The sequence below is a fragment of the Metopolophium dirhodum genome, chromosome 1 (assembly GCF_019925205.1).
Source record: "Metopolophium dirhodum isolate CAU chromosome 1, ASM1992520v1, whole genome shotgun sequence".
NCBI classification, from domain to species: Eukaryota; Metazoa; Arthropoda; class Insecta; order Hemiptera; family Aphididae; genus Metopolophium; species Metopolophium dirhodum.
In genome coordinates this window covers 43,342,413-43,358,440 of record NC_083560.1, presented here as the reverse complement: position 1 = coordinate 43,358,440, position 16,028 = coordinate 43,342,413, and the positions used below count along the sequence as shown (strand labels likewise).

The following is a 16,028-nucleotide window of genomic DNA, read 5'->3' as shown; positions in this document are numbered from 1 at the left end:
GCGACTTCGATCGCGTGAATGAGCGATTCTACGCAAAACTCGTCGCGTACGACGGTTTCATGGTTTTTTTTTTTTTTGGTTTCGTCGCGTCAATCGCGTCTTGCTAATGGGATAGCTGCCTAAGATTACTTAGAGACAATCACGATAGCATAGGTACCTATATTATACATATAAAAAATATTTTTTTGGGAAAGAGTAAAGATGACCTTTTGACAGTCTAATCTAAAAGTACCAAACGACCCAACTTGGTGATATCGACTTTACCCAGTCATTTTTATCTGTAAATTCAATAATAACTAAGGTGGATAAGTGGATGTCGCTCTGCTGTACAGTAGGTTACAAGTGGGTCACTGTAATGGATGGTGTTAAATTTGAATTCAATGATATAATATCAGAAAAACGATTCTGAGCGAAAACGGTCAGTCAGCCTATGATTTTTCCAAGTATATTTGATGATATTATTGCGAATTAAGTAATTTATATATAACCTATTTACGTGGAGCCTTGTTTTAGATTTTCAATCCTTAGCCATAAAAGTTAAAAATTTTTAAAATTTATAAATTTATAAATTTTTAACCACAAAATAATTAATAAATTATAAATTTGATAAATGTTGTCAAAATTTGAACTTTAAATGCTTATAAAAAAAATTGTGCATATGTATTTTTAATATTTTTCAACTGCTATTAGAACGATATATCAGGAGCCTTATATTAAATTTTCACGCTTTTTTACCCAACAAATAAAAATTTATTGATATTTATAGAAAAAAAAACTAAAAAAATTGAAAACTGACAATGTCCGTAAACAGCTCAAAAAGAGTTAAAATATTTTCAACATTTTATGGTGTATAGAAAATGCTAATATAAACATTCAGTGAAATTTTCAAGTATCTACAGTCATTCGTTTTTTAATTACAATAAATAAGAAAATTGTTACATGAGAAATCGAGTACCTAAATATCAAATGTTGTAAAAATATAAATTTCAGACTCTCATAAAAATTTAATTTAAGTTTCTTCTAGACATTTTTTTTTTTTGATAAAGGTAGACAAACTTATGAGTAATCTTATATTACATTTTCAAATCTTAGATTTAAAATGAAAAATTTTTATGAATTCTCAACTCAAAATAATTTGCTATTTTTCGTGATTTTTCCGTATTTTGTCAAAATTTGAACTTTAAATGCTTTTAAATAAAAACTGTGACTAAGGATTTTTGATTTTTTTCATCTGCTTTTGAAACAATAACCTAGGAGCCTTCTATTAAATTTTCAAGCTTTTTTACTCAACAGATAAAATTTTATTGATATTTATAGAAAAAAAAACTAAAAAAATTGAAAACTGACAATGGCCGTAAACAGCTCAAAAAGAGTCAAAATATTTTGTATATTTTATGGTGTATAGAAAATGCTAATATAAACATTCAGTCAAAATTTCATGTCCCTACGGTCCATTTGTTTTAGAGTTACACCAAAAACCAAAATCGATTTTCTCGAAAACAAATTTTGCTTAAAAATTCCCGTTTTTCTTTAATTTTTATTTTGTTTTTCACGTCTCTTTTGAAAACTACTGGGAATTTTTTACTTTTGACCCCCTAAAGTACCAACTAGATTCACTTTCCTACCAGAAAAGTTACTATTGAAGAAAATCCAAGCACTTTTACTGTCCTAAAAGGTGATGACAGACACAAAAATAAAAAAAAAAATAAAAAAAAAAAGCACACGTCATTTTAAAATCAATACATTCATCGCTTCGCTCAGAATCTAAAAAATTCTAGTTTTTTATTAATTTATAAATTTAAACAGAAAAACAAAAACAATTAATGGAAAAACAGGAATTTTTATACAAAATCTGTTTTTGAATAAATCGATGTTGCTTTTTGATGTAACTCTTAAACGAATGAGTGTATATGAATTTTCACTGGTTGCTTATATTAGCATTTTCATGTTTTGAAAATTTCATCGTGTATAGAAAATGCTAATATAAAGTATAAACAACCAGTGAAAATGCATATACACTCATTCGTTTAAGAGTTACATCAAAAAATGTATAATAATTCCTGTTTTTCCGTTATTTTTTTTTTCTTTTTCTGTTTAAATTTATAAATGAATAAAAAATTAGAATTTTTTCAAAAATGAACTCTTGTCATTTTTATTATAGTTGTTACGTGCTTTATTAAATATGTATGACATAGCGCATGTTTCTAATAGTGTGGTTATATAAATAATGAGGAAATTAATATAAAACATTTATGCCTTGACTCCTTGAGGTTGGTATACAAAATAGTAATTAATTAATCTGGTATATTTTAAAATATGTTTAATATCACTATCAACTTCTAATTTGAATAACATTTTTTTACATAAATATGTATTTGGGTTGAGTATAGATATTGTTATTTTCAATCGATTTTGCGTGACGGTTTGTTTATCACCATAGAAATAAATAAAAAGTAAAAAATTTATGATTCTTAATAGGTATAATATAATATAGAATTAATGGTTAGTTATTATTATATATTTATGATTCTTAAATTTCCTTTGAAGTGGAAAGCGTACAACGTAGTGTGTTATGTTTATGTCACATACAAAATTTACATTTTAACATAAAAACGTTTTTGAGCTTTAACTTTTTTGAAGTGTCAAATTTAAATTGTTTGTATGTTAAAAAATATCATATGAATACACAAGCGTCTGGGCCAATTGCAGTCGTTTAATTTGGATGTTACTTGAAAAGGATGATATCTTCAAAAAGTATTTGGACGTCAAGTCTTAGATCGAATAAACCGGTAATTACCTTGCCACGAGATGGCCACCTAACTTCTGTGTGAAAAAGAAAAGTTAAATGAGGACTCTCATTATTTAAACTTTAATTTGTAGACCTTGCCTTTATAAAATTAACCAATTGTACAGCTTCTTCATGAACGAGTTTTAATTCCCCTTGAAGGTTCTTAGGCTTTAAAGGATTATGTTTTGTTTATCAACTGTAAAATTATACTTACATAAGAAATTCAGTTTCTTTAAAGCTGATTATTTTTAAAATTTATCGTCGGACAAAAAATTCTGCCATATTTTTTTTTAAAGTTGTTCTGATTTGTTAAATATTTTTAAGTCAAAAAATAAACAGTTTTAATGAAAATATTTTATAACACAATGATTAAACCATCTCTCTGTTAGTTCAGTACCTACGTAACATTTTGTTGTATAAATATAAAAAAAAAAATATAATATACTAGCTGATACTTATTTTATAAAATAATTTAAAAAGAAAAGAAACAAAACAAATATTATAAAATCAATATGTTCCTAAAAATAATAAAATGATAAGGTGTTAATAATGAGTGATATCTCAACAAAACACTACACCAAATTCCGTGTAAAAAAACGCCAAGTATAAAAAAAAATGCTCTAAAAGTTGTGATATAATTTTATAACTAATTTTTTGAACTATAGATATCATTTATATTAAAATAATGTGCTAAATAATAGAACTTAGCTTGGTGACATATTCAAAATGTAAAAATAATATAGCATAATGAGTACAATTAATAATACAGTCTACAATAATTGACATAGGTAGTGTATTAGATACTTATTAAATGTTATATACTATATAGTCACCAAACTAAGATCAATTATTTAACAGATTTTTTTAACATAAATTATACCTATAGTTAAAAATCTCAGCTATAAAATGATATCATAACTTTTAGAGCCTTTTTTTATAATTAGCGTTTTCTACACGGGGTTTGGAGGAGTGTTTTTGTTACGTTATATTATTACCTATAAGTACATCAATAATTAATATTTTACCAAAAATAAAAAAAAGTTGATGTTTATAATAAATAAACATAATTGTTACGGTCTTATCATTGTGTTATAGATTACCAACGACATGTCTTCATCTAAGTCTTCTTCAAAGTCGTCTTCAAAATCTTCTTATGCGTCTCCTTCAGCGTCTTCTTCTAAGGCGACTTCTCCTAAGGAGTCTTCTTCTAAGACGTCTTCTACGTATCCTTCTCATTCTTCTTCTAAAGATCGTAAACGGCTGTCAAAGGACCCTCAAGACGCGATGGGCAAACGCAAGTCGCACAAGAAAAAGAAGTCCAAACATACACCTCAGATTGCGAGTGTGCCACCAATACCACGGCCTGATGCCAAGCCGATGTTTCCTAAACCATCTAGTCGTCAATACTATGCGCTATAATATTATGTTGTATTATATTATTATATTATTATTTATATTGTTATGCTATTTCATTATTTTTGTTTGTAGACCACGCGTGGTCGATTGAGACGAGATGAGGTGTAAAAAATAATAAATTACGACTTTGTGTTTTTGTTTTTGAGTTATTCGTAAAATAACATTAATAATAAAATAAATAAATATTATTGTTGTAGTGATTACTAATAAAAAATAATAACTATTGTACGTCACGTATGTAATAAATTAAATGACGCTCAGCTTACACAACGTGACTTGAGGTAGTATTTATGTATTCTTATTATTTTATCTTTTGTATATCCATTGAAGAGAGTGGTGTTATATTGAATTGAATTAAATATATTATATACAATTTAGTGATTATATTATAAATTAAATTATTTTTATCTAATAAAAATTCTTCAATGTGTATTTTGTGTGTTATTGAATACGATTATCTAGGTATTTATGTTCAATCTTGATCGAACAATTGATCACGCGTACTTCAGTGTTCGAACAGTCCCTAAACATTTATAGAGAACATATAAGAGTTATTTTATAAAAATATATACTATTAGTTATTGTACTGCACCCAAGTGAAGAATATCTGTATACCATACACCTACCCACTCCCGTCTATAATATCTTGCCGAAAAATATCTTAGACTTATGAGATTATTATAATATAGGTACCGGGAAAATTGCAATCCTCAATAGTTTATTATTTAGGCGTTATCTACGTTGATCAATCAGTGAGTCAGTCAGGACACGTTCGATTATATTATATTATTGCCATCCCTCCTGGCGTTTCCCGTGAGACACGGTTGTGATTATGGAGGGGTGTTTACCAATTACGCCGAAATGATCTTATTACTTGTAAGAAATCTATCGATTTCAACGCGTATCAACTCCGCCAAACTATCATTCCACTGAGTATTTGTAAATTCCTTATTTTAATAATAACAAAATGTAAACGGCTTACAATCACATTCGTGTTAATGGTATTTTATGATATAAAATATGTTTTATTTCATTAGTACACCCTTTTATACTTTGCGTAAAAGTGTATATTTCCCAGTATTGTTGGATCAACATCAGATCATCCCACAGAACGATTATGCAAAATAACCAGGAATGCACCTCGATTCAGGATTAAATTGGAAACATCACGTTCGCCAGAAAAAAACTGCATATTAAAGAGAAATTAAGGAAACTTTATTGGCTGATCGGTAGACACTTCGAACTAGACAAACTAACTAGACAACAAGCAAACTAGCGATAATTAATACCAATATGGAATATGGTATTAACTATGGGCTATGGAATACAACTATGTGGTTGTGCCAGTAAGTCCATTATTGATATTATCCAACGTTGTCATAACATTGCGTGATAGAAATTACATTATCCACTGAGATTTGATGATGACCTACGTCCAGGACCAGATTACCTAACAAGTGACAAGCTGACAGACTCTCTTTTAAGAATCATCATTAATTGTATGCAATGATTTATAATCATTGAATTTATATTGAACACATTAAAACATCCATTACTCAATGACAAAGTGCACCTATGAAATATACCATATACATAATATTATGATGTAGATTTTAGGTACATACACATATGATATTAATTTAGCATAAAAGATATGAGTTTTTTTTTTAATACTTAATACTTAATTTAAAATTTTTTCATTGTCATTCTAATTCCAAATAAACCAATTAATTTTTGATTTTTTCGGATTATTTTAATGCTTTTTTAAAAATAAATATGCTTTTTATTATAAATTGTGCTTTAAAATCTGAGTCCTACTGATGATTTAATACAAAGAGCTCCCAAAGTGTTAATAAGTAGTCGAGAGGTTGGCCAAGTAATGAAATATCGACATCATATAGAATAAAAATACAATTATAAGTGAATAAATAGAGTAAACAGCTGAAAAATGAAGACAACAATTGTTAATGGTTGTTGCATAGATTGTAATAAAAACTAAAAATAACTGATAAGATTTAGGTTAGTTATTAATTATACGTTTATATTATGAATGTATTTTGTTAAAATATTATGATTTAAATGCATACGTTTTGTACAACATTAAACGTTAATACAAATTGATAAAAAAAAACTCTAGTCATACAATTTGATTATAAAAACATTATATTTGTAAACATAAAATAATATACTTAAAGGGATTGGATTGCAAACAGACAATTATTAATAGTTAAATATTGGCATTTTTTTAGACGCAGACCATTCGGCTCATTACAAGATTTTAAATTTAAATTTTGAATAATCTACATTTTAAATTTCATAAGGTTTAAAAACGTTCATACAAAAAACAATTCATATCAGTTTCAAAAGTTTAATTGATTGACAAAAGATTCATCCATTCCGATTTACAATCCCCTTAATTGTACATTAATAACGACTTTTAAACATCTGTTTGATCTTCCTCAACTTTCTGTACCGAACTGTTTTCCAATAAGAGTTCATTCATACGATTTAACTGAGTTTTCATAGATTCAATTTTCTTATGCCAAGATTGTAATTGGTCTGGTTTTTGGGCTGTGTACAAAAGAATTATTACTTACATAAATTACAGTAGGTACATGAAATTAACAAAAATGAGACTTACGATTAAATGTTATTAAACCATTTGCCTCATCAATTGAACCTTCTATGCGCCCTTCGAATATCATTCTTGCTGCTATTAATTTAGCTTCATATGGATGAAATCCCAATAAATTGGCAAATGATTCAATTTTTATATTTTGATGAAGTATTCTGATCGATTGAATGTTATGTTCCGCTATGGCTTCAATCAATAGAGTGGTGCCTACAAGACGTTTAAATATTATAATGGATTTAATGTTAAATATTGAAAAAAATTACCATAAATTGTTTTGGCTTTTTGATGTGGCATCAACATTGTTTCGATTTCATTTATTTCGTTAGGTTTAATAAAACGAACCATGTATAGATTTTTCAGAATTTTTAGTCTTATCAAGAGTTTACATCTTTCATCATTGAAGAATAATTTCAGCAACTGAGTTCGATAGTTACCTACCACAAAGTGCGTAGGTTAAAAAAACTTGGAGTACATAAACCTGGATAGGGGTGTTATAACTTATAAGACAGTCTTATAATACAGAATATTATAAAACCATTATTAAAATATTAATGTTAGAAAGACCAGATATTGTGCTAAAGAGCAGTTGTTGACTTATTAATGTAAATTAAAATTCTAAACAATTACCTACTTTTATTGTATCCAAATAATCTTATATCTACCTATATAGATTAATATTTATATAATATGATACATTTGAGAATATTTTAAATTCCTAACTTGATTGTTAATAACTTGATATATATCTTTTTTTAATCAATAAACATTATTCCAATAATTTTCATCTCACATTGAGTTCTTTTCCAATGTTAGCAAATTGGATACCTATTATTTATACCATTACAGTGCTGATGTAAAACATTTAATTATTAAAAAGTTAGAAAAAAATTCAAAAGAGTTCATAATTTTTTTAAAAATTAATATCAACCTTTTTTGCATATAATTTGTTAAAACAAACCTATATTTAATATTGTTTAAGGTATATAATTGCATATTTTGACATTTTTAAATGCATATTTTAATGCAATTTTAGTCATTAACAACCGAGCCCTAGTCATAACATATTATATAATATACATCAAAATCCAACATAAATAAACTATGAATTGCATGAATTCACTAGCTGAGTGCTATTACAAAGCTTAATGATAGAAATAGTAACAATACTATTGAAAATAATGACATGAATACCAGTACACTTTTTTTTCGTATGCTGCTGAGGTAAGCCAGAAGTCCTAGTTCGGACGCATATTTGATTGAATTTCTATTTGGGCCCCCGGAGGTTTCTGCTATGGACACTGTAAAGGGCGGATGGGTTTGCTAAAGATAAGGAATACACTTTGATGAAATATGTAAATGGGTTATATAATGAAACAATGGCATCAATAAACTCATTCATAGTTAATTTAAAATAACCTGAGTAATAATATCAAATAAAACAGATTAAGAGGACGGTATAACCGCATGCGTTTTCTCTATTTTACAAATGCACAACGTAGCAAAACTTATTTTATGCTGGACAATTACGCTCCCTTTGTATTTATAGTATAATTAACAAAACTCTATAACGCATAGGGAAGAACTTTATCTCTGTTGTACCGTTTTTATTATTTGGATAGCATAAATAAAATTAAAATACAATCAGTTTAGGAACTGTAGGTTTTTTTTTCGTTTAATTATTAAAAAGGTGGGTACGTAGATGTCGCTATTCTGTACAGTAGGTTACAAGTGAGTTACCCTGTAATGGATGGTGTTAAATTTGAATTCAATGATATAATATCATTATATAAGAAAAACGATTCAGAGCGAAAACGGTCAGTCAGCCTATGATATTCAAAGTATATTTGAGGATATTATTGTGAATAAAGTAATTTATATACAACCTATTTACGTGGAATATTGTTTTACATTTTCAATCCTTATCTATAAAAGTTGAACATTTTATAAAGTTTTAACTACAAAATAATTATTAAATTTTAAATTTGCTAAATTTTGTCAACATTTAAACTTTAAATGGTTATAAATAAAGTTGTGCGTATGTATTTATAATATTTTTCAACTGCTATTGTAACAATATATCAGGAGTCTTGCATTACATTTTCACGCTATTTTATCCAATAAATAAAATTTGATTGATATTTATAGAATAAACACTAAAAAAATTTAAAACTGACAATGTCCGTAAACAGTTCAAAAAGAGTCAAATTATTTTCAAAATTGTATGGTGTATAGAAAATGCTAATATAAACATTCAGTGAATTTACAAGTATCTACAGTCTTTCGTTTTTTAATTACAATAAAATAAGAAAATTGTTACATGAGAAATCGAGTGAATGTCAAATGTTGTAAAAATATTAATTTCAAACGCTCATAAAATTTGAATTTGAATTTCTCGTAGACATTTTTTTTTTTGATAAAAGTAGACAAACTTATAGATAATCTTGTATTACATTTTAAAATCTCAGATTAAAAAAGAAAATTTATATGAATTCTCAACTTAATATAATTTGCTAATTTTCGTGATTTTTCATATTTTGTCAAGATTTGAACTCTAAATGCTTATAAATAAAAACTGTGACTAAGGATTTTTAATATTTTTCAAATATTATTGTAACAATGTAGTAGGAGTCTTGTATTAAATTTTCAAGCTTTTTTACCAAACAAATAAAGTTTTATTGACATGCATAGAAAAAAATTATTAGAAAATGTTCCTAAACAGTTCAAAAAAAATTTTATCGTGTATAGTAAATGCTAATATAAACAACCAGTGAAAATTTCATATAATATATACGTTCATTTGTTTTAGAGTTACACCAAACACCAAAATCAATTTTCTCGAAAACGGATTTTGCGTAAAAATTCCCGTTTTTCGTTATATTTTTCTTTTGTTTTTCACGGCGCTTTTGAAAACTACTTAGAAATTTTTACTTTTGACCCCCCCAAAGTACCAACTAGATTCACATTCCTATCAGAAAAGATACTGTTGAAGAAAAACTAAGCATTTTTACTGTCCTAGAAGGTGATGGCAGACACACCATTGTAAAATCAATACATTAATCGTTTCACTCAGAATCTAAAATTATTTTTTAGTGCTATCAAAAAAAACAATAACGTTACAGCACAGATAAAGTTCATCCGCATGTGTTGTGAACTTTAGGTAACTCTACTATAAATACAGAGGGAGCATAGTTGTACCACAAAAAACTGTTTTTGCTATGTCGTGCATTTGTCAGACGGTGACAACGCATGCGGGTATAGCGGCCTCTTAAGACCAATTAAAAATACTTCAAAAATGTTTCAAACCGGCAACACGCAACATTAAGGCCAAAATAGGCAGAACAAACCACACAAATTTCACCTATGGGCCCTCATTGAAAAAAAAGTATATGATAAATGATAAGAAATGTGACTCGTAGTATTCAAGAAATTAAACATACAATATGTTTATAGAATGCAAAATAACGAAAATCAATAACAAAATGTATATAATATCTTAATGAGACGGGACAAATCAAATAATTACCTATACTTTCATAAAAAAAAAAACGAATTTGTATAATTGTATTTAATAATAAAAAAAATGTTTGCACCAACCTATGGTAAACTATCTAGTCTGTTCCCCCAAAAAATATGGTTGACCAATAACACAATTAGTCATTACCTAGATATTTCTAATAAATACATTTTAAACTACATCTTATTATTTTTAATAACAAATGATTTTATAACACTTGTACCTACAAGATTTTATCAAAATTATCTTTTATATCTTACCAGTAAATGATAATATCGTACAGACAAGTGCATTCTTCAATGCGATCAAACGTTCACTTTCTCCGAATGATTGGCAGTTCGACAATTCATGATATTCTAGTGCTGCCTCAATAAATTTCAAACGGAAATTCAACATTCGTGCATAACAAACTTTATAATTTAAATGAAGATCATTATTTGTTGTTTCAAACTGAAAAATAATATTTAAAATAATTTTTTAATTAGAATTATATCTCTCTATTTGTATTCAACTAATGGAGTGGTTCTTCTAAAAAACATTATTTAGATACTTATATTATATTATAGATGCCTATATTTTAAATTGCATAGTACTTATATTTAAAATTAGTTTCGTAGCAGTTAATATAATATACGTAGGGTTAGTTTAATGTATACGTATATTATACGTTTTATATTCGTATAAATGTTTACTGGGTACGCCTTACACTAATGTAACATCTTTTGGTCTGCAGATATGATAATATAATTTTAGTATAGTATGCAGGGACTAACATTGTGTGTAGTACGAAATGCTAAGTGTGGAATACCAAATTAAAAAGTGAGTGATGGCCAGTGATAACTAGTAACTTTTTTTAAATTTTTTCTTCATTAAGTATTTGAAAAATTTCTATTGGGAAATAGATAGAGAAGAATTTAATTATTATTTAATTTAATTTTTTTATTTCTTTTCTTAAATGTTTTATGAATATTACTATTTTTAGAATTGTTATTAAATGAAACCATTGATTAATTATACAGTATATAGTATTACGTAATATTATGTAGAGTGTATAAATCTATAATAAAACTAATAACTATCAGTTAATTACGATCTATGACTCAATATTTTATTTTAATTAATACTCACTCAATTTACGTTTATATTTTATTAATTATTGGTTTTGAAAAATTAAGTATTGAAATATTAAATATTAATAATTCATAAGTGGCTATTAAAAAAAGAAAAGACAATTGACCCAGCTACATCTACTGTTACAGCTCATAACAACCATACCAATGATGCCTGTAGAGTGCATGGTGTTGAAAATAATATTACAAAAAAAAATTAATGCTTGTTTTGAAAAAGTTACTCAGACTAAAAATAATTGTTTATAGAATAAAAATAAACCATTTATTGGAAATATTATCCAAGGATTAATAATAATATAAATTTAAATTGTTGACATTTTCATCAGTTTATTTTTTTAATGGATTAAATACATATTATTTTTTTTTGGGGGGGGGGGGGGGGTGGGAGGGAAAGCCATTTGTGGTAACTCCAAGTTTAATATAAAGTGTGTAGTATGAAAAAAAATATATTTTAGCTTTTGATAGTAAGTACTCAGTCTATAGATATAACAGAAATAATATTAAATATTGATATCATAAAATAATAATTGAAATGAAACGTTATCTTGATCTTAATTTATAGTTTTAACTACCTACCTATCTTTAAATCTTAGTTCAATCACTGAAATAATGTGAATCGAACAAAATATCATTTTTGTTTAAAAAAATTTTTAATAATTTTAGTCTACAGTTGTACCATTCTGTTGTTATTGTTAAAGCAATTTAGACCTGAAATGGGCATTAAACTATAATTGTATTTGTATTGAGTATAAACCATACTTGCAACACTGAAGCTTTTTTGACGTAAGGTTCTGCTAGCAATGGCTCGTCATCTTCCATGTACAAACGTGCAATTTTCATATATAATTCCAATTCAAAATCAACTGAAAATCTTCAAAAATATTTTAAGCATGTAATACGACAATACAATAATTTTAAGTAGAAGTACCTACCTACTATGATAAATCAATAAGATAAACATTTAGATAGTCACCTGTAATACGATTCTGCTGGGATGCTGGCCAACAAATTTGCTGCTTCTTTCCAATTTTCCTCTTTCTCGTAAATGCACGATAAATGATTACAGACAATGGACAAATGAAACTCAAAATGAACCGCCCTCGGTTGCATCTAAAATAAAATCAAATAATATATAATTTTGTTTGCAACGTACAGTTATCTATAGTATGGCAGTGTCATCTTTACTTCTTTCCGCATGAATTGAGCCATTATTTTAGACTGTGAATCCGACAACCAGGGTAAGATCCGCAAACAGAAATCGGAAAGCATCTGTCGGGATACGAACAAGTGGACGTCATCCTGAGCAACTGAAATCGAACGCATTAAATAGTTGTGTTGATAAAGTAAAAAGTGAATAGGTACAATAGTTGGATCGGCTCAGACGTTGTGTTAACGAGCTATAGACCGACATATTATGTAAATCACTTACAGAATTCGACGACTTCTTTCAACGTTTCTACCAAATTGGGCGACCATGTTGTAATTATGGTGTTCACCAGATTCCTACACCTACAACAGTCGATCGACAGTGTTATTATTATTTATCATTATTGACATTAAGTAGCGTAGTCATGATTATAAAATGGGGGATAGGGTTAAGAATAAATAACACCAAGTTTTTACAGTTTTCATAAATAAATGAATTTAGATTTCGGTACTTGTTGTACTAAAAGTTGTCAAAATATGCTTAAATATATGCAGCTAAATGTTTATAGTATTTTGAAAAATTGTGAAAATTCATAAAACATATTAAGATTTTGGAAACAAAAAACTAAAAAATAAGTAGGTATATAAACATGATAAAAATAATTTATACACTATTTTATTAATTCAAATATATAGGTATATTGATTAATACGATAGACAGTGGACACAATTGCTTGTTTTGGCCATTTTTATAACTATCTTGAAATAATACAACTTCAGTTTTAAAAATACTGGGTTGATTAATAAGTGATAGAGAATATCTTGATATGAGAAATTGCGAACACTTTGATAAACGAACACGTAGATACTGATTTTCATTTTTTCGTATCATCTAGAATCTAGATGTCAATTATTATAGTGTTAACACAGTTTTGTCACAAAGAGACTCATACAATCTTACGTATCATATGCGCAACTTGTAGGGACGTAGGGACAAAGCCTCCATAAACAACTATAACAGCCCTCCCAAACATTTTCTAATTTTTTTTTAAGCTTATTCAATTTTATAATAGTTTCAGGCTTCAGCCTCCCTAAATCTCATACTGAGATATTGTGCCTATTGTACCTACCCAAACATAATCTTTATAAAAAATATTTTTGAATGTTTTCAAAAAATATATGATTTTGCAGAAAATTTTACGTACATTTAAGTAAAAAAGGTGGGTAAGTGGATATCGCTCTGCTGTACAGTAGGTTATAAGTGGGTCACTGTATAATAGATAGTAATACATTTTAATTCAATGATACGATATCATTGTATACGAAAAACGATTCTGAACGGAGAAGGTTTGTCAGTGTGGATATTAATATAATATATACCTATATTGTATTGTTATTACCTATTAATAACTTATTATTAGACAGTAGCCGGTAAGTTGAATTAATATTATTAAATTACAAAAAAATAACTAAAATCTTTATTCTTGGTTATTAATTAATATGTAATTTCGTCCAAATTTGAACATAAAATAATTATAACAAAAACTATGTTTTTATTTGTTTGAGATGTTTTGGTTACATAATAACCTACTTACGTGGAACCTTGATTTATATCTCCAATCGTTAGCTAAAAAAGTTGAACACTTTTATACATTTTTAAATTTTAAATTTGATAAATGTTGTTAAAAATTCAACTTTAAATGCTTATAAAATAAAATTGTGCCTATGTATTTTTAGTATTTTTCAACTACTATTGTAACAATATATCAGGAGCCTTATATTATTTTTCACGTTTTTTGTTTATAGTTATTCGTTTTTGAATTAGAACAAAATAAGAAAATTGTTCATAAAGATATATTTTTTTTTAAGTGTATCTGCAGAAGTCATGATGATTTAAACGAGCAATCATCAAATACTCCCAACTACGTATGAAAAAATATTATCTTACCTTTCAATTCGTTGAATGTCGGACAAAGACGAGTCAAAGATGAGATGCAACTCATAACTGACTTCGTCGACGGAGATCGTCATAATTTATCTGAACACGTACAAGGTGCAATAACGGACGAGAACACGAGATTTGGACGAATTGACGACGACGACGTCAACTTTACGAAATTTTCCGTGACAATTTGTTGAGATGTGATGTTTTTTTTTTAGGGGCGCTGGCGCGTTTGTGACGGATAACCCGACTGCAGCGGTAACGCCCAAACTAGAAACACGCGTACTGTGAACAGGTGGTGTTAGGTTAACAGGCGAAGTAGACTAGAACTTAAATTAATTTGACGAACCGATTAAATTCAAAATTACATAAACGGATTGAACGATGATTTGACGTGATCGGCGACTATCTGCAGAAGTATGGTAACCGTGCGACTATGAGACTGAGAGTGCGTGACCGGGAATGGGAAATCGGGATTTCGATATCCTCCTCCTCCTCCTCCTCCTCCTCCTCCTCCTCCTATAGACGAACGATGGAACTGTACTGTCGATGATAAAAATATAATAATGTTTAATACCTAATAATTAATCACGTAATTTTATCATGGTTCTAACCGATACGGCCGTCTCCATGAAGCTGTTATACGACAGTGTATATTATAATATAGTGTAATATATCAAACGTTATACAGTCGTTATATTACTATACTTAATATTATATTATTGTACTTATCTACGGCGGCGACCGACCGGTCAAAGGCCAAGGCGCTGCGTGTTTATCTGGTTTCTGGGTACATACCGACCACCGACGACGTCCACAGCTGGTACGATTCTGCTGCGGAGACCCGGTCCAGTTCGGTTTTTCAATAGACATAATGTTTAGTAATATTTAGGTACTATAGGGCTGTGGATTTGTAGAAAAATACAATATTATTTCTAGCTCACTTACAACTGTAAAACGTAGCTTCTATTAGGTCCAAGTGAATTCAATGTTGACACTTTTATTAATTATTTTGCTGTTTTTGCATTTGATGAATTTGATGACATTTGTACTATTTTATTTGGATACGAATCCCTTTACGCCAGATTTGTACGTCGAAAGTATAACGGACCGATCTACAAAAATGTTAAAAGAAATTGTTTTTATTCATAAAATCACTCGGGAGGGTATAGGTTAGTTTAGGTTATATATTTTAGTTTCAATGAATACGAATAGGACAAAATACGGCCGCAATAAGAAACAATTAATGCACAATACTACAACTATAAGTTCTTAAAACCTCGTAGTACCATTTGTACAATAATAATTGTTCAGAAAGTATTAAAACAAAACATATTTTGATAGGTTAAAAAATTTGAAGTTGTTGGTAGTGGAAATTAAAAAAAAAGTAAGCATAAATCCACAATATTGTTCATGAGTAACTGAAGCTAAGATTGTGACAATTTAAAAACAAATTA

At 27.9% G+C, this 16,028-nt stretch overlaps 1 protein-coding gene across 1 annotated transcript; it reads right to left on the bottom strand.

The window, feature by feature from the left end:
- Positions 1 to 6,571: 6,571 nt before the first annotated feature.
- On the bottom strand, positions 6,572 to 14,762 carry LOC132933865 (COP9 signalosome complex subunit 4-like). The gene is made up of 9 exons (XM_061000142.1): positions 14,578 to 14,762; positions 12,913 to 12,992; positions 12,669 to 12,790; positions 12,457 to 12,593; positions 12,243 to 12,354; positions 10,614 to 10,803; positions 7,103 to 7,273; positions 6,846 to 7,046; positions 6,572 to 6,775 (listed from the first exon to the last, which is right to left on the bottom strand). The coding sequence occupies exons 1-9, from the start codon at positions 14,658 to 14,660 to the stop codon at positions 6,642 to 6,644; spliced, it is 1,230 nt and encodes a 409-aa protein (XP_060856125.1). The 5' UTR covers positions 14,661 to 14,762; the 3' UTR covers positions 6,572 to 6,641.
- Between the last annotated feature and the right edge of the window lie 1,266 nt (positions 14,763 to 16,028).

Coding starts and splice junctions, on each gene's coding strand:
- LOC132933865 (XM_061000142.1), bottom strand. CDS start 14,660: ATGACGATCTCCGTCGACGAAGTCAGTTATGAGTTGCATCTCATCTTT. Junction 12,993..14,577: donor GACATTCAACGAATTGAAAG/GTAAGATAATAT, acceptor CGACTGTTGTAG/GTGTAGGAATCTGGTGAACA. Junction 12,355..12,456: donor CCAGCAGAATCGTATTACAG/GTGACTATCTAA, acceptor ATATTTTTGAAG/ATTTTCAGTTGATTTTGAAT.